A 22,931-nucleotide genomic window follows, 5' to 3' on the forward strand; every position below is an offset into this window, starting at 1 on the left:
AGAGAGAGATTATGTAACATAAATTTGTAGAGGACCCAGTCAGCATGGTTTTGATTTTTCTCCAGCTCTGTTAAGCAGCACGTGAATACAACTGAAGTCCCCTTCCCTCTCTCCACTCTCTCAGTGATCTTATCAGCTTCACTGGGTTCAATCATGCAACTGACTCCCAAATGTATATAGTCAGCCAGTCCTACATCAACAACTGCTTGCTGGACATCTTCACATGGTTGTCCTGTGATCATCTCAAAATCAACATGTCCAAAACAGAACTCAGTATCTTTTTTTTTGTTTTGTTTTTTTCCACTGATCAAACTCTTTATTTCTTTTAAGTAATAAATATTTTTAGTTTTAGTTTTGGGTTCCAATTTTTATTCCTCATTCCCTCCCTTCCCTCCCTCTTCCTTGAGGCAGTAAGCAATCAGATATGGGTTATACAGTAAAATTATGTAAAACATGACCATATTAGTCATGTTGTACAAGAAACCTTGAATAAAAGAAAAAAAATGAAGGAATGTGAAAAATAGCATGCTTCAGTCTGTGTTCCATCAATATAAGTTGTTTCTTTGGAGATGGATAGTATGTTTCATCCATAGTCCTTTGGGATTGTCTTAGATCATTGTATTGCTGAGAATAGTTACGTCTTTCACAGTTCTTCATCCAACAATATTGCTGTCTCTGTGCACAACGTTCTATTGGTTCTGCTCACTTAAAACAGTTCATACAAGTCTTTCCAGGCCTTTCTGAAATAATTCTGCTTGTTATTTCTTATTGCACAATAATATTCCATCACCATCCTATACCACAGCTTGTTTAGTCATTCCTTAATTGATGGGCATTCTTTTGATTTCCAATTCTTAGCCACCACAAAAAGAGCTGCTATCAATATTTTTGTACAAATAGGTCTCTTTCTCTTTTGGAGGATCTCTTTGGGGGTAGAAACCTAGCAGTGGTATTGCTGGATCAAAGGGTATGCACAGTTCTCTAGCCCTTTGGGCACAGTTCCAAATTGCTCCCCAGAATGGTTGGATCTTGAATTCAGTATCTTTCTCCCAAACCTACCCTTCTTCCTAATTTCCCTATTCATCTCAAGCCTATGAGCATCTTAGTCACCTAGGTTCCCAACCTTGACCTCATCCTTGACCATGCTCTCCTTCCTGAACTCTCTCCTATCCAAGTTGCCAAGTCTCACTTTCACACCTCTCCTACCTCCACAACAGTTTTCAATTTTTCATCTCCTTTCTTTTCACTTGAATGAGTGCCCCCTTCATCCTCTTGCTTGGACTATTGCAGTAGCCTCCTAATGATTTCCCTGTCTCCTGCCTCTTCCCTCTGTAACCCATCCCTCACAAAGCTGTCAAACTGATCTCCTTAAATCACAGGCCTGGGTCAAGAACTCTGGTGGCTTCCTAAATATAACTCCTCTGTCATCTCAAGCCTTTCACAATCTGGTTTCACATTGCTCCCTCTCATGGCAGTCAGTCAACGGACAATTCTTTTTGAAGCACTTACTATGTCCCAAGCACTGTGCTAAATGCCGAGAATACAGAGATAGTTAAAAAACAAACAAACCCCCAAACAAACCGAAAACCTTTGTTCTTACATTCTTTGGTTTTGCTTTGAATATTTTATTCTCTAATTCGGGTTTACCATGTGCTCTTTGTATTTCTTCCCACCCCCATCCCCCATTAGTCATGTTGTGAAAGAAAACATAGACAAAAAACCTCAAGAGAAATAAAGTAAAAAAAAAAATGATGCTTCAAATCTGTATTCAGATACCATTGGTTCTTTTTCTGGGGATGAATTGCATTTTTCATCATAACTCCTTCAGAGGGCTCTTGGATCACTGGATTTGTAAGAAAATAATGGGCTTTGCCAATGCCCAAAGGTCCCAGATTAATTTGATTGACTGACTTGGCTGATTAACGTATTTAAAGTTAATTCAATTGAAACCACACCTGCCTGACTCTGAAGAGGGTGTGTTCTCAGAGACTGTGACCTCAACACGGGACCACCCTCAAGTCCAGTGAACCAATGGATTTGGGTGATGCTGGCCATGTGGAAGTGGCCCAAACAGGCTCTTGGTGGCAGAGGACTCTTGGAAGAAGCAGGCCAGGCTGAACTCTTATCTCTCCTCTGGGGTAGATAGGTTTCTTAACTTTCTGAACTCCATGTGTTCTCTCTTTACTATGTTTTAATAGATACTTATTGCCCAAAAACTGTTGCTAAAGCTTCTGATTTATAAGTAAACCCTGGCTAGCTTTCTCTACACTTGTGACAGGAATAAGGCGACCACACATTAGATTTTAAACGTCACAGATTGCTGAGAATAGCTAAGTCATTCGTAGCTGATCAGCTGACAATATTGCTGTTACTTTGTACACAGTACATATCACTTTGCATCAGCTCAGGGAAATCTTTCCATGTTTTTCTGAGAACATCCTGCTCGTCATTTCTTATAGCACAATAGTTTTCCATCATAATCACATAGTGCAATTTGTTCAGTCATTCCCCAGTTGGCGGGTATCCCCTCAATTTCCAATTCTTTGCCACCAGAAAAGAGCTGCTATAAATATTTTTGTACCTATAGGTCCTTTTCCTTTTTTTTTTTTTTTCTTTTTCTTTTTTTTAGTGAGGCAATTGGGGTTAAGTGACTTGCCCAGGGTCACACAGCTAGTAAGTGTTAAGTGTCTGAGGCCGGATTTGAACTCAGGTACTCCTGACTCCAGGGCCGGTACTCTATCCACTGCGCCACCTAGCTGCTCCCCGGTCCTTTTCCTTTTTGTTTTTTTGTTTCCAATCTCTTTTTGGATACAGATCTAGTAGTGGTATTGCTGGGTCAAAGAGTATACATTGTTTTATCGCTCTCTCGGCATAGTTCCAAATTGCTCTACAGAATGATTGAATCAATTTACAATTCCACCAACAGTGCATTAATGTCTCATTTTCTCCACATCCTCTCCAACATTTGTCATTTTCATTTTCTGTCCTATTAGCCAATCTAATAGTTATGAGGTGGGGCAGCTAGGTGGCCCAGTGGATAGAACATCGGCCCTAGAGTCAGAAGGACCTGAGTTCAAATCCAGCTTCAGACACTTAACACTTACTAGCTGTGTGACCCTAGGCAAGTCACTTAACCCCAATTGCCTCACAAAAAAACAAAACAAAACAAAACAAAAAACCTCCTAATAGTTATGAGGTAGTTTGTGGAGAAGTAAACAAGAGCTCAGTGTAGCTGGACCATAAATTTGGTGGATGGGAGAACAAGAAGACAGTAAAGGTAGGAAGGGACCAGGTTATGAAGTGCTTCAAATGTCAGAGTACTTTGTATTTGATCCTGGAAATACTAGGGAACTGCTGGAGCTCATGGGAATGGGGGTGGGGAGAGGTGACATGGTCTTTAGAAAATTCAACTTGGAAGCTGAATGGAGGATGGATTCAGGTGGGGCAGAGACTTAAGGCCTTGGTCCAAAGGTCATTGCAATATGTGCTCTATGCTCCAGCCAAACTGTTCCGTAATGACGTTCTGTTTCCTGTCTCTCTTGCCTGGAATGCTCTTAGGCTTCATCTCTGCTTTTTGGAAGCCTTACCTTTCTTCAAAGCTCACTTCAAATGCTGCTGCCTACACCAAGCCCCTTTCCCTACCCAGTGGGGAGCACTCATTTCCCCCACCAAGATTACTTCATGTGTACTTTATGGAGACTCAAGTTTTATCTGTGTATATGTCCCCTGCCTCACACTCAAATGAATGTAAACTCTTTGAGGGTAGGGACTGTTTTACCTTTGCTCCTAGCCCAGGGCCTGGCACTTAGCAGGCACCAAATCAGTCCTAAGGGGCAGGGGCAAGATTTGCATGCAGGCCTTTCTGGCTTCAAATCAGGCATTCTTTCTATCCTGCCCCTTTCATAGCTTCCCTTCAACATACAAACATGCCAAATGTCTGGTGACACAAGAAAAAGATCAAGGCAGGCTCAGGAGCAGTCTCCCTTTGTGTGCTCACAATTCTTGCCTAAAGATTAAGTGGGTAAAAGTTGGGGAAAGAGGTGGGCCATTTCCTCAATGAATGTGCAGTGAACTGGAGGAAATACAGAGCTCAGCCACCTCGTGGGTCTTGCCCTCCTGAATATTACAGAAAAGAGCACCTGAGCCATGGGAGCCCAGCAAGCGATGGAATCCAAGGAGGATACAGGGATCAGGAAAGATGCTCTTGAGGAGCTGTAGAAACCTAAAGGGCTGACTAAGGCTGAGTGTGGTGAGCTGGAGGGAGGTAAGAGCACGGGCCAAAGCAGAAGCACAAAAGGGCCAGGGATGGGCGAGGGCTAGGAAATCCTCCAACATGGCTGGAGCAAGAAGTGGGTGAGATCAGAGAGAACGTCCCACAAAGGAGACAACGGATGAGGAACTGATCCCAAAGAGCTTTGGGCATTTGCACAGGGCCACACGGGTAATTCAAGGCAGAGGTGGCCCTGCTCATTTCCTCATGCCCAACAAATTCCTTCTACCAGTCTACCTCTCTTGGAAGACTTAAGGAGAATACCGAGCTTTCAAACACAGGTGGCAGCCACATGGTACCACTAGCAAAGTAGAGTCAAGAGGAAGAGCAATTTAGTCTGGAACACAGAGGTGGGGGTGTCTTTTAGGCTGTCGGAGCTTGGAAGAATGGGCAGGCCCTGCAATACAGACTGAGGAAGGCCCTCAGGGCAACAGAAGAGCCAAAAGAGGCCTTTTAAGGAAGGGAGCAGACTCAAAGATTTCAGTAATAAGGGGCAAGTTAGAAGATGGTGATACAGAGGCCGGGAGTAGTGAGAACTGATGTGAGGAAAGCAAAAGGGAGGGAGTCCTTGGACCCTCTGTTGGGGCTTACCGCTTCCCTCACCATTCCCTGTTCCACATAGGGGAGTTGCTAGACAGAACAAGTAGCAGGTAGTTAAGAAGGACTGACCTCCCAATCACCCAAATGTGGCTCCGGGACCACATGCAGGAGGCTGCACTGATAGGAGATGTGCTTCCCTCCCTTCCCTTTATCTTCAGCACACAGCACCAGGCCTAGAAGAACTTTTTGGGGGTGGCGTTCATGCTGTTTGGGGCTGAGCTAGTCTAGTGAAGCAGGTGTAGGGCCTGCGAAAATGCATATCCTTAACCTCGCCATTTCTTCAGAGCTGCTCTTACTAGGACTCAAGGTAAATTGTTCCTAAAGGGCCGTAGTTGTTTTGGGTCCCTCTCTGTGGCCTCACTTTTGTTTCATTGTACCTCAAATCTGTAGGCCACGACCTCCCATCTGATCAGATCACACTGTTTTGTTTTCTTCAGTATTTTTGCTCTGGCCAACGGGCAAGGGATTCATGTGAAAGCTTTTCATGAAGTGAACATGTCTGAAGAACACAACCCTCTGATATCCTGCACATTTCTACAGAGAGGGACTTCAGAGTCGGAGAACCTGGGGTCAGGTCTCAGCTCTGGCACTTACCACCTGTGTGACCAGGGCCAAGTCACTTTCCCTCTCTGGGCCTCAAGTTGCTCATCTGTAAAATGAAGAAATTGGATGGCATGAACTCCAAAGCCCTTTCTTCCAGCATTACAGCCTATGAACCTATTGGGCTGATGTCTGAGCTCTCCCCTAATTTAGGGCTCCTACTCACTATTAGTAACATTAAGGGGATGAAGTTAAGGAAGATGCTTATTTGTTTATAGATTTTTCTTTAAATCTGCTGCCAGTACAAGGACATTTAAAAAAATAAGTAATCATTGTGAAGCAGAAAACCAAAAGCAAACTCTTTCCAAAGGGGTCTTCTCCTCCATTTTGAGGTGAGGGAAGGTGATCTAAAATGTTATGACCAGCAGTTTCTCCCCAGAAATATCTATAACCTATGAGGTATAATGTGATCTCTAGCTAAGGAGATAATTGTGGATTAGACCCCAGGTTTGAGGACAGGACTCCCTGAATATGGCATTTAGCCCAACTTTGGATGGGATATTGATGTCTGAACTCTCCTGTGGATGGTTTGCCACTTCTACAGGGAGGTGATAGATCCTGGATTCTTTTCCAAAACATTCAAGAATTTCGTTCTTGGAAGGAAGGCCTGAGAGGTCCAACCTGTCACCAAACCAGGAGTCCCCCTCCAACAATCCTTCCTGTCCATATTAGTTCCCTTAGCGATCTTTCTGAAGATACAGCTGCTATTGCAGGTAATCCCAGCCAAGAAGAGAAGGCTTAGCCTATAGAAAAACGCAAATTGTCAGGGAAGGGTCCCTAGAATTGGAGGGGGAGGGATTGGGAAGGAGCAGGGCTAGCACTCTGGCTGAAGGCGGCTGAAGGGAGCAGGACTTGACTTTAGTCCATTCTGCTGGAATCTTCCAAAGTCCCTAATAACCCTACCCAGTGATTTTTTTCCCTCAGTGTTCATCCTCTTTTTCCTTTTCCAAGGAAACTCGCTCCTTCCTACCTTGGCTTCAGTGATCCTGCACTCTCCTAACTTCGTTGTTCTGGAATCTTCCTAGGAAATGTCTTTTCCATCTGGTTTTTCTCTCCATTTCCCTGGCACCACAGTACTTTGGACTTTCATCACTTCATTCCTGGGTGAACTGTCACAAGTCTTCTAGCCGGTCTTACTATCTCCACTTCAAAACTGCCTTTCAAGGTCACCATCTGGCTTGACCTTCTATGTATTCCTCACCTTAGCCGACCTTATTTCCCATTCACCCCCAGCTTTTGGGAGGCCTTGATCCTGCTTGTCTATGGATTCAAATTCGATGCCTCCATAGTATCTCACGTCTCAGAAGCCATCCTGACTAACCCTTCCTTCCCTTCTTCCTTCCCATAATGCACCATAACTTGGCACCCCAGTCCTGCCTTTAGTCTGGGTGGTGTGTATGTCTACCTTTACACGTGTACCCCCCCCCCAAGTTCCTTATCTGGGCGCCTTCTCAGTGGGGCTAAGAGCCCCTGCAGCTCCTCTGTGGCCAGCAGGTGGATGGGCCGGCCAGGCAGCCGCGGCCCAGGGTCACCACCCAGCAATGGTCGGAGGGCGGGGTGGGGGAGGGGGCCTGGCCTCAGCCAAAATGGAGCGGTGGTGGCCGGGTCTATCCAGGCCTGCCCCGAGGCCCGCGCCACCGAGCAGGGCGGGCCGGGGGTGGGCTGGGGAGGGGCGAGGGCGGGGCCGCTGCCTTTCACGCGGCACCCGGTCGTCCCTCACGCGCTGCTTTCGCCCCCTGCCGCTCTCCAGGGTCCAGCTCTGGGCCTGGCATCCGGCAGGGGGAAGATGACTAAGCCCCGTGCTGGGCGGCGCACCGTGGGGGGGTTGGGGTGTGTGTGAAGAAGTCCATCCCTCCCCGGGCCCGGGCCTGCCTCTGTCGGTCGCCTTGGCTCACAGCCTGTCACCACCGACCCGCCCCAGCCGCGAACTCGCGCCACTGCGCGTCCGACCCAGCTCCGGGAGCCGGCTAAGGTCCGGGCGCGGGCTCCGGATGGGGCCCGCCGAGGCACGCGCATGCGCCTCGCTCCCAACTCCTGTTTGTCGCAATGCCCCCCCCTGCCCCTTTCCTCCCCCTCCCCCCGCCCCTTTCCTCCCCCCTCCCCCCCGCCCCTTTCCTCCCCCCCTCCCCCCCGCCCCTTTCCTCCCCCTCCCCCGCCCCTTTCCCCCCCTCCCCCGCCCCTTTCCTCCCCCCTCCTCCGTTCGCGGAAGACTCCGATGCGCGCTGCGACCCGCATTGTAATGCTTGAGAAGCTCTAGCGGCTGCCGTAGCGGGACCTCGAGCCGCTTCCTCCGCCCAGGGACTTGATTGTAGCAGGAAGTAGTTCCGGCCGGTGTTGTCTTGGGCTGGGAGCAGCCGCCGCCATTTCAAGAGCTCGCGAGCTGAGGAGAGAAGCGGAGCCCGGCTGGCGCCGCGGAGCCTCGTCAGTGCAAGCGCCTGCTGGCGAAGCCGTCCCGGCCAGCCCGCCCGCCCGCCCCGCCCTGCAGCTCGCCTCCCGTCCGTCCCTGTCGCCGGCCTCGGAGGCGGCCCCGGCGGCGGCGGGACGCGGCGGCGCGGGGCTCCCCCTGGCCCGCCCTCCCTCAGGAGGCTCCCGATGGCGTCTTCGGTGGGCAACGTGGCCGACAGCACAGGTACCTAGGCGGCTTCGCGCCCCCCTGCCCGCGTGCCGCCCGGGGCGCCGGGGCCGGACAGCTGCCCCCCCGCCCCCGAAGTGCCATCGCGTTAGCCCTTGGCACGCGTGTGCCCGCGGAGGGAGCCGAGCGGGTGGGGGAGGGCCTGGCGGGACTACGACCCTTCGGTGCGCGGCTCCCCCCCTTTCCCATGCCCTGGGGGGGGCATGCTGCCGCGGCCCCCCTCCGCTTGGGGGCGGCCATCCTTCCCGAGGGGGCAGCTTAGAGGCCGGCGAGGCCACGCCCTCGTGCTACGGGGGAGGAAACTGAGGCAGGCCCCGGAGAAGTGCCTCGCGCGGGGTCCCATCGCTGGCTCGGTGCCCCTCTCCCCTTTGCCCCCCTGCACCGTCCGGCTTCCCGTGCCCAGGTGGCGGAGGCGCGGGCAGTGGGGACTGGCATCTCCGCTCCGGGCGGACCTGCGGGGCTAGGGAGCGGGGTGGAAATTTCCAGGGGCGGCCGGCCCCGGGGGAGCTCTTCCTCGCTGGGCTGCGGTGCGGGCCCGGGACCTGCAGCCTCCCTCCCCCCTTTCTTTCCAGCCCTGTCTAGCCCGGGGACCACACCCTTGCCTTTTAGCCCATTCCGACCTCCCCTTCACCTGCCTCCGCGGCGAGCGGCCCCCCCCCCCCCTCCAGCCTCAGCAGTTACGGGGGGTTTCCTCCCCTCGCGCTCCTCGGGGGTCGCGCCTGGCTTTCCGGGTCCAGTTCTCGGGCTCATTGTCTGCGTCCGTAAGATGGATGTTTATTAACGTTTTAGGTTGGCTTCCTCGCCCGAACGGGCTGTCCCACTTAGAGATGGCGCTTTTATTTTCGCTTTAAGCTCTGCGGGATCGGAAGCAAAAACGAAAACCAGACCTTTGGGGACGGTTGAGCCAAGTTACCTCCTTCCTGCGTTCAAACTTTGCTGGGCAGGGGCCCCTTAAAGAAGGCTGTGTGGAGCCGCTGCCGATTAGTGAACGATCTCATCCCTTATTTATAACTATGAAGGGTGGTTGGTATTGAATAAACGGTTCCGGTTTTTCCCGGCTCCCTGGGTGGGTGGGGGATTTCATTTATATAGATCTCTTTTTCTATCGTACCTGGATGGCATTTGTGAATTGCCTGGAACGCAGTGGACGTTATATAAACACGAGTCATCAATATGGGTTGAGAAAGCTTCGATTTCCAGCATTCCTGCTCCCCCCCACCCCCTTCCAGTTTTCACAATCGTGGTTCATATTGAGTCTCTTAGAGTTTTGGTTGAATTCCATGGTCATTGCATGCAAACAAGTCTGCCACCAAATTCTGACTCCCTATTTGTTATTTGACTCTGGACAAATAATATAAGCTGTCATGGTTTTTCAGTTCTGATCACTTGTATGAAAAATAGCCGAAAACCACCCTGAAGTGGCTTTATCTAATCTACTCTCTGTGCAGTCGCCTAAGGGGGCTGTTCTCTTGAGCTTCACCATTTGAAAAGTCCCTTTAGAGTTAATGCTTGTGTCTTTAGTATTTGAATTTGGTTCTAGTTGGTCTGAAGACCAACTTTCTTTTTCTATGGGGATGTTTGAGGAGGCTGTTATTTGCAGTATTAAAATAGCATTTATTCCATTTTGAAAGTGATATGGTAATTGGGGGAGGGAGGAGAGCACATTTCTTAGCTCCCTTTTTTTCTTTAGGTTTCTTTACTGACATTTGCCTCCCCCAGATTTGCTAAGATAAAGTCCCCCCTCATGATGATTATATTCAGCAGCACAGGCTGTGTTATTCCTCATGTCGCTGAAAGTTGAGTTCCATGCAGAACACAAGCCAGCTACTTGATTGATCAGAAGTACTGAGGGGCATCGCTACTTTAGACCCCAGTTTCTTCTTCAGTAAATGGAGATGATGCTGCTGCTTGCACCAACCTCACAGAATCATTATAAGGAAAGGTCCTTGCAGAGAGTTATTTAGAGGTGCTTTCATTTCATTTTGTTTTAAATGAACGGGTCATTGGTTCAAGCTTGCAAAACTTACATATGGTAGTAGTATTGGGATTTGACCTGGAGAAAGGCAAGTTAATTTTTAACACCATAATTAGATGTCAAAACTCAACATCTGGCAAACTGCCTCATTGTGCCCTCTATCTTTGCCTGAGCGAAATCTGTTTGTTGCATACAGCAGTTCCTTTTCGTGTATTATTAATTGAGTAGTTTGCCAAATGTTTTCTACTAGATTTCTTAGCATCTCTTAGCATTGCAGTTACAGGTGACTACTTGCAGCAGGTACATGGATGGTTTGCAGTATCTTAATCCTCCTGGAGAGCTGTTGGGGAAAGTGCTCCTTGTACAGTGAGCAAGAAAGAGAAGTGCATCATGAGGGATGGGATCCCAGTCCTTTAAAACATTTGATGACCTTAGGAATCTTGACAGAAAAATTTGCCTTTCTTATTTATCAGCTGCCTTAAATATAGCAGCTTAATTTTTAAGTTATTTCTACCCTCTTCCCCCCAACCCCGTTTGATTCTAGTCTCAGTGTTTTCCATATTTCATTGGGAATTTTATATTTTCACGAAGTGGTTTAGAAAAACCCAGAAACCTTACTTAGGAAAGCATGTGACAAAACAGCATTTTTACCCAAAAAGATTATTCCAGCTAATATCATTAAACATTTTTCCATCTGTTTCAGAACTACATGGTGCTTTTTTTTCCCCTGGTTTCTTTATAGAACCCAGTGTTGAAGATGGCATGGTGGGGAGGACTGTCATTATAGAGGAAGCTCCAGAAATAGCACACAGAATTTAAAGTGTCTGTTCTAGAAGATGATCTAAAAATAACCTTATGGCTAATTTATTGCACACAAGTATTTATCTAATACCTTCTCATTTAATTTGAGAAGAACATAGCTTTGAGTGCACTCCTGCAAAGTTGATTCCGTGCTTGATAGAAGAATGGGGTATACAGATGTGCTTTACTTAACTTCAAATGTTTTGATCTTCAGATTTTATTGGCCCTTTTTTCCTTTTTCTTTCTTTTTTTGGTTTGTGGTTTGTATTTTCTAATATTTTATTTCAGATGTTTGCTACCCCCTCCTCCCCCAAATGTTTTGGTGATTCTCCAGAACCAATGAAATGTATGCTTTCCTCCCAAGGGTTAGCTGAGTTGGCTCATCGTGAATATCAGGCAGGAGATTTTGAGGCAGCTGAGAGACACTGCATGCAGCTATGGAGACAAGAGCCAGATAATACTGGTGTGCTTTTATTACTCTCATCTATACACTTCCAGTGTCGCAGACTGGACAGGTAGGAGACTTGGCTTTATCCCAAAGGTATTGAAATTCAAGAATCTTTGATTTTTACAAAGTATATTTGAGTGGTTGATATTGCTACATTGTCCTTCCCAGAAGCATGCAAAGATGCTTCTGAGCCTGCATTGATGTATTCTAGTACTTACTAAGTTTCCAGGTACTACTTGTGCCTAGTGGCAGCTCCTCCTTTCTTGGTTTTCATTATTAGGCACAGGCATCATTGCTAAAGAGTTCAGGAGGGGAGGGCTAAAGGGACTTTGCAGACTTGACCATCTGGGGCTGTTGTTTCGTATTCAGGTAACAAACTGTTCTTGGTACTACTTCCTTTGACACTTGGAAGGCATGTCATGGGGGAAGGGAGGGGGCAATATGGTTCACAAGTAGAAATGCATATGTGATGATAGGAAATGTATGTACTTCAAATGACAACTACTACTAAGACATATACATTTGAATCTTTTGGGACTAAACTGAATTACCAAACAAGTAAAAGTATTATGCTGTAATATAATAAATAAATGCTATGTACACTTTACTTAACACAGGGGACCAGAATTCATTTGGTGCTGATGCTTGCATTGTTGCCTATTAAGCACTTAGGAATCACTTATTTAATCACTGGGCACCTAGAATGAGTACAAAATTGAGATAGTTCCCACTCTCAAGCTTGCATCCCTATTAAAGGAGACCATACACATAGTAGGGTTCTGTTCCAGGGCAGGTGGAAAGGCCAGATGGTTCTTAGGTACAGGTTGTCATGTTTGTTACCACCATGGAGGATGACTTGGATGGGGTCAGAATGGAAAGGGATTACCTATGATTGGGCCGCTAGTTGTTCCTTTTTGCTTTCTGATAACTTCTTCAGGCCTGAGAGCATCACACGCTCTTTGGTGAGAGACATGATATGTTGAAAAGAAAGCAATCAAACAATCTCTAAAGGAAAAACAAATTCTTTCAATGCCCATTGTCAAGATTGATGTGCATTTGAATCGAGTTAGTTATATCAGCATATATCTGGGACAAGTACGACAGATGTGTAGAGAATTGGGCCCAGAATTGAATAAGAGATTGAATGGGTTAGATTGTGTTTGATTCCAAACTGCTCCCTGATACCTGAACCTTTTAAAAACCATTCTTTTAGCATGTATGGTTTTGATTTTCCGAAATGCCCTATATTTAAGTAGAAATTAGATTCCGTAACTCTTTCTTGAGAATCTATGATTAGTCTAAATAGTAGAAGATCATTCTTTATTCATGCTGCTGTGCTCAGAAGAATAAAGAATGGATGATGAAGTTTTCTCTTATTCCCCCTCAGCTTCTGCAAGTGCTTTTGTTGCTTGCCCTTTTCAGTACTTTGCTTTTGAAGTTATTGAAGTCCTATATAGTTCCTGAGTGCTTCCAGTTAGTTAGATAATCGTCACGTAGTAAAAAGAGAATGTGCTGGGTTTGGAACTAGAAGACCTTGGCTTTTGGTACATCCTTTGTGGAGGCTGGATTTGATAATGTTTTGAGATGCTTTGTAAACTGGTTTTCTGGAATGGGTGGACTGGTTGGGGTAGAGCAGACCAGGTTTCAGGCTGTGCCTTTTTCTAGATTGTCCTCATCACCGTTCTTCTCTCTTTTCCAGGTCTGCTCATTTTAGCACTTTGGCCATTAAGCAGAACCCCCTTCTGGCAGAAGCCTATTCCAACTTGGGGAACGTGTACAAGGAGCGTGGACAGTTGCAGGAAGCTATCGAGCATTACCGACATGCACTGCGCCTCAAACCTGATTTCATCGATGGCTATATTAACCTGGCAGCCGCTTTGGTTGCAGCAGGAGACATGGAAGGGGCAGTGCAAGCTTATGTGTCTGCCCTTCAGTACAATCCTGTGAGTAGAATTTGGTAGTGACTGTCTAACTCCCACAGAAACCCGGAAAGCTGCTTTGGGTAGCTCAGCTGCTACAAAGCCAAAACAGCTTTTTTGTGTTTGGGGATGGGGGCTTTGTATAAAATGAACATGATTACTTTAAGCTGGGCTCTTAAATAAGAAAATTCCTCTAATAAGCAGATAATGAAGGATAAAATTCACCCTTGCTGCAGATGCTATGTCTAGTGTGGTAGGCAAGGAACCGGACATTAAACACACAGTTCTTCTTGTGGGTCATTCTGGTAAGTCTTGATGAACTCCAGAAAATTCTCTCAACTATAGAAGGATTGCAATGACAATAAATATTAGCTTGGGAATGATAGATATTTGTGACAGGGATTATTGAAATCTGGCAGTACATCAGTTTACAAAATCCATTTCACCATACTTAACACAACTGTTATATGGACTGGCTCCAATCATAGACTAGGCTCTGTAAGTTATGGGTTAGGGTTAGAGTTAGGGCAAATCTTTCTGTTATCTGGTAGAAAGGGGCTAGGAGGCAAGACATTTGGTTTGGTTCTACTACTAATAGAAGTTTTAGAGTTAGTTGCATAAGTGACTTTTGTCACTTAAATTCTGTGCTTCAATTTATTCCCCTCTAAAATGGGACTGTCTTCCTCACAGGATTATATGAGGAGTAAGTGAAAATATTGATATGAAAATAGTTGCTGAAAACTGAATACTACCATTAGGTAGTATGTTAATATATACACGTAAGCTCCTAAGTGGTTTTTAGGGAGTACTCGAAAAAGTGTGTTGCATCTGTCTACTGTTGATGTGTAAACTGTCTTTAAAACAGATGTCAAAGTATATGGTTAGATAATTTTTTCTTCATGTTGTCCTATCCAGCCAGCATAGAAGATAGAATTGGTAATGCGGTAAAAATAATTTAACTAAGGCCTTTTGTTTAGTCCCCATATTTCTCTTTATAATTGAAAATTAGTCAACAGATTGATTGCATATCTATCCTGTAAAAGATAAGAAAAGGTGGGAAAGAGCCCTTACTTTCAAGGCATTTACAACTTGACATGCATAGAAATAGAACTAGCAATATAAGACCTTGTCTATAAGGTAAGTGCTGAATGAATGGGTCCAGAAAAGAAATGCCCTCTGAATATAAGGATGCCTCCATTGGAGTCGTTACCACGTCATGCATGAGCCTTCTAGTGGGGTAGTTTCCTCAAAGATCAGAAGCTTTCTTAACCAGGTCTCTCTTTGGCTTTGGCCCCTCAGCTGTGATAGTAAGTAGCCCTGATAGTAAGTTGCTGATACTTAATGGCAGTAGAGGATGAAGGATGATTAATATGTTGAATGGCTGAATTCTAATCCAAAACGTTACCAACAGGTTAGCATGATGGGTTAAACTTTTATATAGATACATGTAGAATCTAGCACTTAGGTTTGTAAAAAAACAAAAAGGCAGGGCAGCTAGGTGGCGCAGTGGATAGAGCACCGGCCCTGAAGTCAGGAGTACCTGAGTTCAAATCCGGCCTCAGACACTTACCACTTACTAGCTGTGTGACCCTGGGCAAGTCACTTAACCCCAATTGCCTCACTTAAAAAAAAAAAAGCCAACTGAACAGGTACTCAATGGTAGAAAACATGACTAATAGCTAATGCATTTTTCATGGAAAAAGAATGTGATTTTATTGGACTGTGAACTCAGTGTAAATCAGTAGTGTGATCTGGCAGTCAAGAAAGCCAAAGAGATTGTTTGCCTGCACTAATAGAAATCCAGTGACCATAAAGAGGGAGGGGCTAGATAGTCTTTATTTTAAGGTTACATACAGTCTAGAGTATTGTCCAAGTCTGGGAGCCGCCTTTAAGGGGTTTTTGACAAAGCTAAAGTACATCCAGGCTGGCTTGGGAGACTGGAAACTATGTTTACAAATGAGGACAGAATACAAGGAACTGGAGTTGGTTAGACTGGAAAAGAAAATGGTGTGGTCTTTAGCTATCTGAAGACAACAGTCATCTGGAAGAGAATTCCTCTTGTATACCTCTACAGTTTTATCTTAATTAGACTAGCCTTTTGATCTCTGGATCTTCATTCTGTCAGTCAACACATGAAGAACTTACCCTTCATCCTCTGCTGTTGTCAGTCCTGGCAACTAAAGACCTGAACCAGACTTTTTATTTGATTCGAGAGAGCAGAACTAGTAGCAATGGGGTTGCAGACAGATAGTTGAGCCTGGTATTAGGAAACACTTCAAACTGTCTCAAAGTGAACCACGGTTGTCAGGTCCTCAGCCCTGGAAGATTTCACATGGCAGCTGCATGCCCAATTGTGGAATGGTATTTATTGTTTATTATGGAGGATGGGGTGGGGTGGGTTTCCTATTCAGGAATAAGTTGCCCTAAATAATAGGTTCTTTCCAACTCTGAGGGTATATGGAAAGGAGAAGATGGGAAAAGGAGACGTTAGAAAGAGAACTGTGATTCTAGAGGACCAACCTGTTGGCACAAAGTGCAACATAAATCTGTCCTGCCCTGCCACAGAAGCTGGACAATACCAACAAAGAAAGTTGGAGTACTCTGAATCGTGTACTGGATGGTCTCATGCAATACTCGAACCCCAGAACACAGCAAGGGAACTGCTTGTTTACCAGGTGGATTGGGAACATTAACATAATTTCAGCTTTTCATGATGATTCATCCTGAATAAATGTTCTGGGGCATCCTCACTTGCTTTAGCGAAGGTGGTATGAGTGCCTTGACCTTTGCTATTTGGCTATTACCAATGGCCCATTGGTAATAGATATCACTGACTTTGCATAGTAATGACTACATTTATATGGTGTTTATGTAACACTTGAAGGTTTGCAGGGCACTTCACAAATATGATCTCATTTGATCCTCACAGTAACCCCTGAGAAATGGGTGCTGTTCTGATCCCCAGAGATGGCAGAGATGGGTTAAGTGACTTGCCCAGAGTCACACAGCTAGTGAGTGTCTGTGGCTGCATTTGAGCTTGGGTCTTCCTGACTCCAGGTCCAGTATTCTATTTACTGTGCCACCAGTTGCTTCTAAATGGTCCAAGACACTCAGACAACTTTGATTTTGCAGTGGCAAAGAAGGTGCTGTGTTAATGACTGACAGTCGTAAAGGGCTTTACTACATCTCCATTTTATAAGGTAGCCACCCAGGTAATCGCATTTTTAATTAAAAGGTATGTCACATTCAGGTCTATTTTTTGATTGGAGAAATTCCCCTGCTACATTGAGCTGTTTGATTTTTGCCTTTTGCATTATTGGTAGTTGTTTAAAGCTTCTAGTAACATTTGGTGTGTTGACGGTGGTGGAAATGCTAAGTCTGGCATTTTCAAGGTGCTTTGCTAGCAGTCTTGATCGTGGAGGTGATGGAACTGATTTCAGGTTATTTCTCAGCTTGTCCTAATGTGATTTTGCTGTTCCTGAAAACTTTGGCTGTGATTACCCTCCTTCCAGTGACCAGTCCATTGAGCACTGTTTTGGCATCTTGATGTCATTAAGTGTCAGGGGCTCTCAGTTCTGCAGCTGAGCTCTGGAAGACCATTCATTTCTATGCTTTTGCTGCTGTTGGTTAAATTTAGCACATATGTCAGAGGTCAGTAAATATTTGAGTGCCTACTATGTGCATTGCCAGAAGCTCTGGGGGAGATTAGAAAAACTAATGGGACAGGAGACTCACATAAGAGAGGCAACATGTGCACTGCTAAAGCTAGGGAGGGTGATATATGTAGGTGTGCTGGAGAAGTTTGGAGAAAGGGGTCAGACCTGAAAAAGGAGGTATCAGAATCAATATTATTAATTTTAAAAGATTAGGGATGTTCTCCCTTCCCTTCCAAGGATTTTTCTTTGCTGTGGACAACCATGACCTCCTGCACCCCACCCCCCAAAAAAAATTATTGCTGGTTTAATCATGAGATCAACCCACTGTGGCAATTCTGTGTTAAGGGGCTAACCTATAGCTTCCCTAATCTTTGTTTATAGTTACGACTTGCTGATTTGGAGAAACCACTCAGAATTCAGTACTGTGTATAGTGTACTGCTCTTGGCACAGGGAGAATATTATTAGTTCTTGGATGACAGTTGCTAGGATGTTTTAGTTAAGGCCAGTCTACTTATAGACGAAGAATATTTTTTATGAACTGTTTGGGCAAATTAGAACAAATGCCAGAAGTTGTCTACTGATACCCTTTACTCTAATTCGGGTAATTGTATGAGGTGACCAGCTGTACAAATTCAGTTTTCTCTAAGGATCAGAATCAACTGTTGTAAATTTCAGTTGCCCCCCATTAGCTCTGTCCACTTGCCCTGCACTGAATAATACAGTGGTAAGCAGCAGGGGGGAAAGTGTTGAAAAGGATAAAGGAGTTGATCGATTTATTCTTGCATAACAGCTAAGTATAATTTCTAAGTTTCTAAACTTATTTAGGAAGCATAAGTTCTGGTTATTTTGTCTTGCAAGTTTTTCTGTTTTAGTGGAAATTTGATCATTGGTGTGATTCAACACTGTCTTGGTCATAATTAATGATTAAATTGTATTGAATCTGATTATTTGGTTTATGAGCACTGATCTTTTGAAGGACAGAAGCTGCAAATACTTCACTGAATTTATTCCTTCAACCTTAAGTGACACAGTAGAATGAGATGTGGAAGTCCAAAATGTGATTACAAGGTTTCTGAAGTTCGGCTACGACAGAGTACAGTTAATGATAAAGTGTCTCTGATTTCTAGGATTTGTACTGTGTTCGCAGTGACCTGGGGAACCTGCTCAAAGCCCTGGGTCGCTTGGAAGAAGCCAAGGTAGGTGTTCATTAGAATGCATTTAAACACCAGTGTTTTGAAAACTTGTACTCTTTGCCAAGCCTTCAAATCTTCATTGAGCTATCTTCACAAACAGTCCTGAGAAACTGAGGAAAACTGACAGCATGAATCGCCTCAGCCTAGAGCGAGGCCAGGCTTTGGCGCTCCTGCTCTAAATCTGGGGGTAAAGCAAGGACCTGAACACTGTGGAGCCCTTCTGCTGAGCTAGATCCCCCTCTATCTTTGGGCTCCAGCAGGATCTTAGCTGGGAATAAATAACATTCCTTCAAACCTGAGGGTTGCCTGCAGGTGCCATTGAAAATGCTGCTCTTCTAAGTCCTTTGTGGCTTGTAAGTGGAGAAGAAAGCCCTCACAATGTTACCCTGTAATACTGCCATTTCAACTTGTTATTCTTTAACCTTCCTCCCCTCATCCCCACCCTACCCTTTTGACAGTGGAAGAAAGGCTGGTAAATGATCACAAATTGAATGATTGGAACTCCCCCTGCCCCTCTCCCTTCCTCTCATTCCGCCTACCCCCTTCTTTGTAGTTCTCTTCTCTTCCCCTTCCCCACAGTCTCCTTCCTTCTTTATTTCCTTCTCTTTCCCTGCCTTACTCCCTTTAAAAAAATATCAAAGGGCAGAAGGACAAAGCTGGTTTGTTTGGGAAATGGACTGATCGAAAGAAAACTTGCTGAAGTGGAAAGGTGGCTTTTAGCAGTCTTTGTTTCCAAATACCAAGAATTTGCATACCAGGTTGGGTTTTAAAGCTTTTGGCATCGTTGAAACCATAAATTCCAAAATGAAATTGTCTTGTTACAAGCCACCTTACGCAATCGCGCTGCAGGGGTGAGGAGTGGGGAGAACCCAGAGAGCCTCTGAAACTCCCACCTGTTGCTCTGAGCCCCACGCGCATGCTGATGCGTGGAGTGTATGCGCAGCGTAGCTGTCTGTTTGATCACCTCATTGTAGGGAGAGCGAAGGAAGGCTTTTTCGGCCCCATCGGATGGTAAAAAGTACTGGTTTTTTTTTCCAATGTGCCGAGTTCATAAATTCATTCCACCGGCCATTTGGGTTAACCGCCATAGGTTTCCACCCTATGAATTCATCTGATTGATTGCAAATGAGCTGAAAAGACGCCTTGTTGGTGATTTCTGTAGGAAATCTTCCAGGCCCTGTTCATTTTCATCCCACCAAGCGGACAGCTAACACGAATTGCACTTCACTGCAGCTTTAGAGACCGGTTTAGGCTGAGACACTGCGCCTGCCTTAGGTTGCTGACTTCTTTATTTCAGAGCTCTGGAGACACCTAGTTTGAAAAGCGTTATACTGTTTTGGGGAGAACTTAGCCAACAAGACACAACTATGGAGTGAAATGCAATGGATTTCTTTTGTAATCAGTGCATTTCAAAATTCAAGCCAGCAAATTCTTAGGAGCTAGAAGCCAATTTGTTTTACAGAAATCGCAGAGCCTTTCTTCCAGCAAAGTCCCTGCTGTATGCAATAGTCCTGATTAACCCTCTCCCTTCTGCATGACTCCCATGTTACAGACTGAGACTGTCCTCATTCCCATATGTTATAGACATACATATCCAAAGAATTTCAATTGCTTTGTTGAACTTTTACTAATGATCTTGTTTTATTTTCTCTCTTGTTTTTGGTTTTTCACCATTGATATTGTATTTAGAAGGTTTCAGGTGGGTGAAACCTCCTATTCCATGCGTAAGGTGCCTCGCTGAAGGGAGCTCGAGGCCTGGATCTAGGGCAGACACACACCTCCTCCTCCTCTTCCAGCAAGGAACGCACCGAAAAGTCACATGATGAGAAATATGGTAACGGGTTTGTAACTGCCACAGCAAAACAATTTGCCTCCATGCCTGAATCTTCTGTCTTGTGGCTTCAGAAAAAGCTTAAAACGATTTTATTTACAAGCAAGTAATGTAAGAGAATGTTTTATACTTTAGCCACAATTCTTTCAAAGAAATAAAGTTAAAGTAAATTAAACTATTAAAAATTAATTGGAGTTAATTTACTAGTAAAAGCTTCTAACTCTCCTTTGTTGTTCATTTTTTTTTTCCTTTTTTCTTCTTTGTTTGGATTGCAGCGTTCTGCTCTTCTGATGACGCGCTGTGACCCTGCAGTAGCGCAAAGGCTGCGCAGCGTTACCGCGCTATGCGTGCGAATGAACCCCTGTGAACGGTTGACTAGATGAGTAATCTGATTGACTGGCTCCCTCAGTCCTATTCTGTAGCCTTTTTGGACCAAATTGGGTTTTAGCCTCAGCACTTTGAGTCGAGCTGATCTCATTACCAACAAACACTCAATGTGGGCCTGTCTAGTAGATTAATGGATCTCGTTGGCCGTTTGCCATGCCTAAGGGTGTTCTGCAGAGCGCAGCAGCAGTCCGCAAGCGATGCGCGCAGCGCAATGCTGTTAGGAGGCGCTGGCGACCTTTGCGCTTGCATTACAGGGACCTCAACCCAGGTGCATTCCTGTCATTTGAGGTTTCAGCTTCACTCCCTCCCCTCTGGTGTGGGCCAATTCAAAGTAGAGTTTATGGGTCTGCCTGATACAGCTGACTGGGGAAGAGAATGACTCTGAGATTTGCCTAAGAATAGAGAAGGAAGTAAGCTGCTATTGCTCTATCCATTTTGGTCTGTAGTATTGGGGAAAACTTTGGGTTTCATTTGATGGCCCCAGAAGATGATGTTCTATCTGTAGTGAGTAGGCCCAGGTGTTAGGGTGAGGAATGATGGTGAGTGAGAAGTCCAGCTCTAGACAGAGGCAACTGGCTTTCCAGGTGAGTTCCCAACCTAAGGGTCCCCCCTTGCTTGGCAGAACTGAACATGGTGGTTTGCACTTGGGTTCTGGTTGGCGCAGGCGCAGGAGCAGCCAGCTGTGGCAGCGCAATTTAGTTTTGGCGCAAGCGAGCCTATGCTGCAGGGTCACTTTTGGCCGGTCAGAGAAGGAATACTGACATCGACTTTTTTTTTCCCCTTGGTCTTTTTTTTTCTTTACAAATTTTCCCCTTTCCCTATACCTTTTCCCCTCCCATCTTTTTTCTTCTTTCATTAACCCTTCCAAGGCATGTTACTTGAAAGCAATTGAGACGCAACCAAACTTTGCAGTAGCTTGGAGTAATCTTGGCTGTGTTTTTAATGCCCAAGGGGAGATTTGGCTCGCAATTCATCATTTTGAAAAGGTAAATCATTGAACTGTCAATTTATAAACTATGTGTGCAGAAAGCCCAACACTTTAATATTACGTTAATATCTGTATACACCGACTGCATGGATGTATAGATATGGGGTGTGTATAGTCATTTTTATATATGTGTGCATACATATATATATATGTATATACAAATTCAAATTCATATGTGTATACACACAAGTATGCATAGATACATACTACATCTCTAATGGGTAGCAATCTCTGGGTAGTATAAGGCAGATTCACTCTTTAGTTAGAAACTCAGGCAAATATGGCAGACATTTAAAGTAGCTCAGACTTGATTAATAAATCTACCAGTGGGTCTGATTTTTATGTTGAGGAAGTAGTCATCAGTAGTATGGTTCGTCTGTCCCCTATTGTGCACTTAATGACACCATAATACTTAGTATTGAATCCCCCCCCATGCCCCTTTTTGGGTTCCTCGTCTCATCTGATCTGTATAATATACCCTCCTGTTGGCAGGACTCAAGGAATTGATGGGATTTGCTTAAGGTCATAATAATAATAGCTAGGATTTATATGATCCTTTGAGATTTGCAAATATTCTCATTTTATCCTTACAACCTTGGAGGTAGATGCTATTACTATACCACCCCCTCCCCCCCTTTTTTTTTTTTAACAGATAAGGAAAATGAGGCAGACAAGTTAAGTGACTTGCGCAAGGTCAGAGAGATAGTAAGTATCTGAGGCCAGATTTGAACTCAAGGTCATATGGAATTGTTGCTTAAATCAGTTGTCATACTGTGCTCAGAAATCCTCTGGTGCTGTTATGAAGGCCAGCTCCTTAAGTTGGCATTCAAGGCCCTCTGTTATCTGGACTCATCTGGGCTTCCAATCCAGTCTTATCTCAAGGACTCCATTACATACAACCCAGACTGTGGTACAGTGAAATCTGGCTCCTCGTTCTCCCTTCAAGGAGAAAGATCACCAGAACCTGATGTGCTATTGATGCTTTGTGACCTTGAGACTGCGCCTCTGGTCCTTCACCTAACATGACATCTTGGACCACGAACTTGTTGAGTTAGAGGCTATACTTCTGAGAACTTTTGTAATCCAGGCAAGTCACTGATCTTTGCTGAGTTTGTTTTGTCATCTTTCAAATGAGGCAGTTAGGCCAGATGGTCTCTGCCAACCTCTGAAGATCAAGATCTAGGATCTTAGGGTCAGTTCCTAGGATACTTTTCATTCAAAACATTTTTTGTTTCTCATGAACTTAATCATTAAATTTCAACATAGAAAACAGACATATGAAGTTATAAACTGCTGTTCATGTGCAATTAAGAATTTTTTTGTTCTGAACTTAATAGCAAATAAAAAGCATTTCTACATTCAAAGTAGACTGTAAAAAAGGATTATACATGAAACTGAATCTTTGAAGTACAGCTTGGGTTTTTTTTTCAAGTATATAATCATTTCAACAGGGAACTCTCTCCCCCCCCCCCCCAACATGTTACTTTATGCTCTTTCTTTTTTTGTGGGGCAGTGAGGGTTAAGTGACTTGCCCAAGGTCACACAGCTAGTAAGTGTCAAGGGTCTGAGGCTAGATTTGAACTAGGGTCCTCCTGAATCCGGGCTGGTGCTTCATCCACTGTGCCACCTG

At 45.0% G+C, this 22,931-nt stretch overlaps 1 protein-coding gene across 1 annotated transcript in view; it reads left to right on the forward strand.

Moving 5' to 3' along the window:
* Positions 1–7,854: 7,854 nt before the first annotated feature.
* OGT (O-linked N-acetylglucosamine (GlcNAc) transferase) overlaps positions 7,855–22,931 on the forward strand; it is a 36,204-nt gene continuing 21,127 nt past the window's right edge. The window contains exons 1-5 of the mRNA XM_043974475.1: positions 7,855–8,099; positions 11,243–11,393; positions 13,026–13,269; positions 18,030–18,098; positions 21,183–21,299. Coding sequence (XP_043830410.1) covers positions 8,063–8,099; positions 11,243–11,393; positions 13,026–13,269; positions 18,030–18,098; positions 21,183–21,299 — 618 coding nt within the window. The 5' untranslated portion in view covers positions 7,855–8,062. The remainder of the gene's footprint in view (positions 8,100–11,242; positions 11,394–13,025; positions 13,270–18,029; positions 18,099–21,182; positions 21,300–22,931) is intronic.

Source organism: Dromiciops gliroides, chromosome X (assembly GCF_019393635.1).
Source record: "Dromiciops gliroides isolate mDroGli1 chromosome X, mDroGli1.pri, whole genome shotgun sequence".
NCBI classification, from domain to species: domain Eukaryota; kingdom Metazoa; phylum Chordata; class Mammalia; order Microbiotheria; family Microbiotheriidae; genus Dromiciops; species Dromiciops gliroides.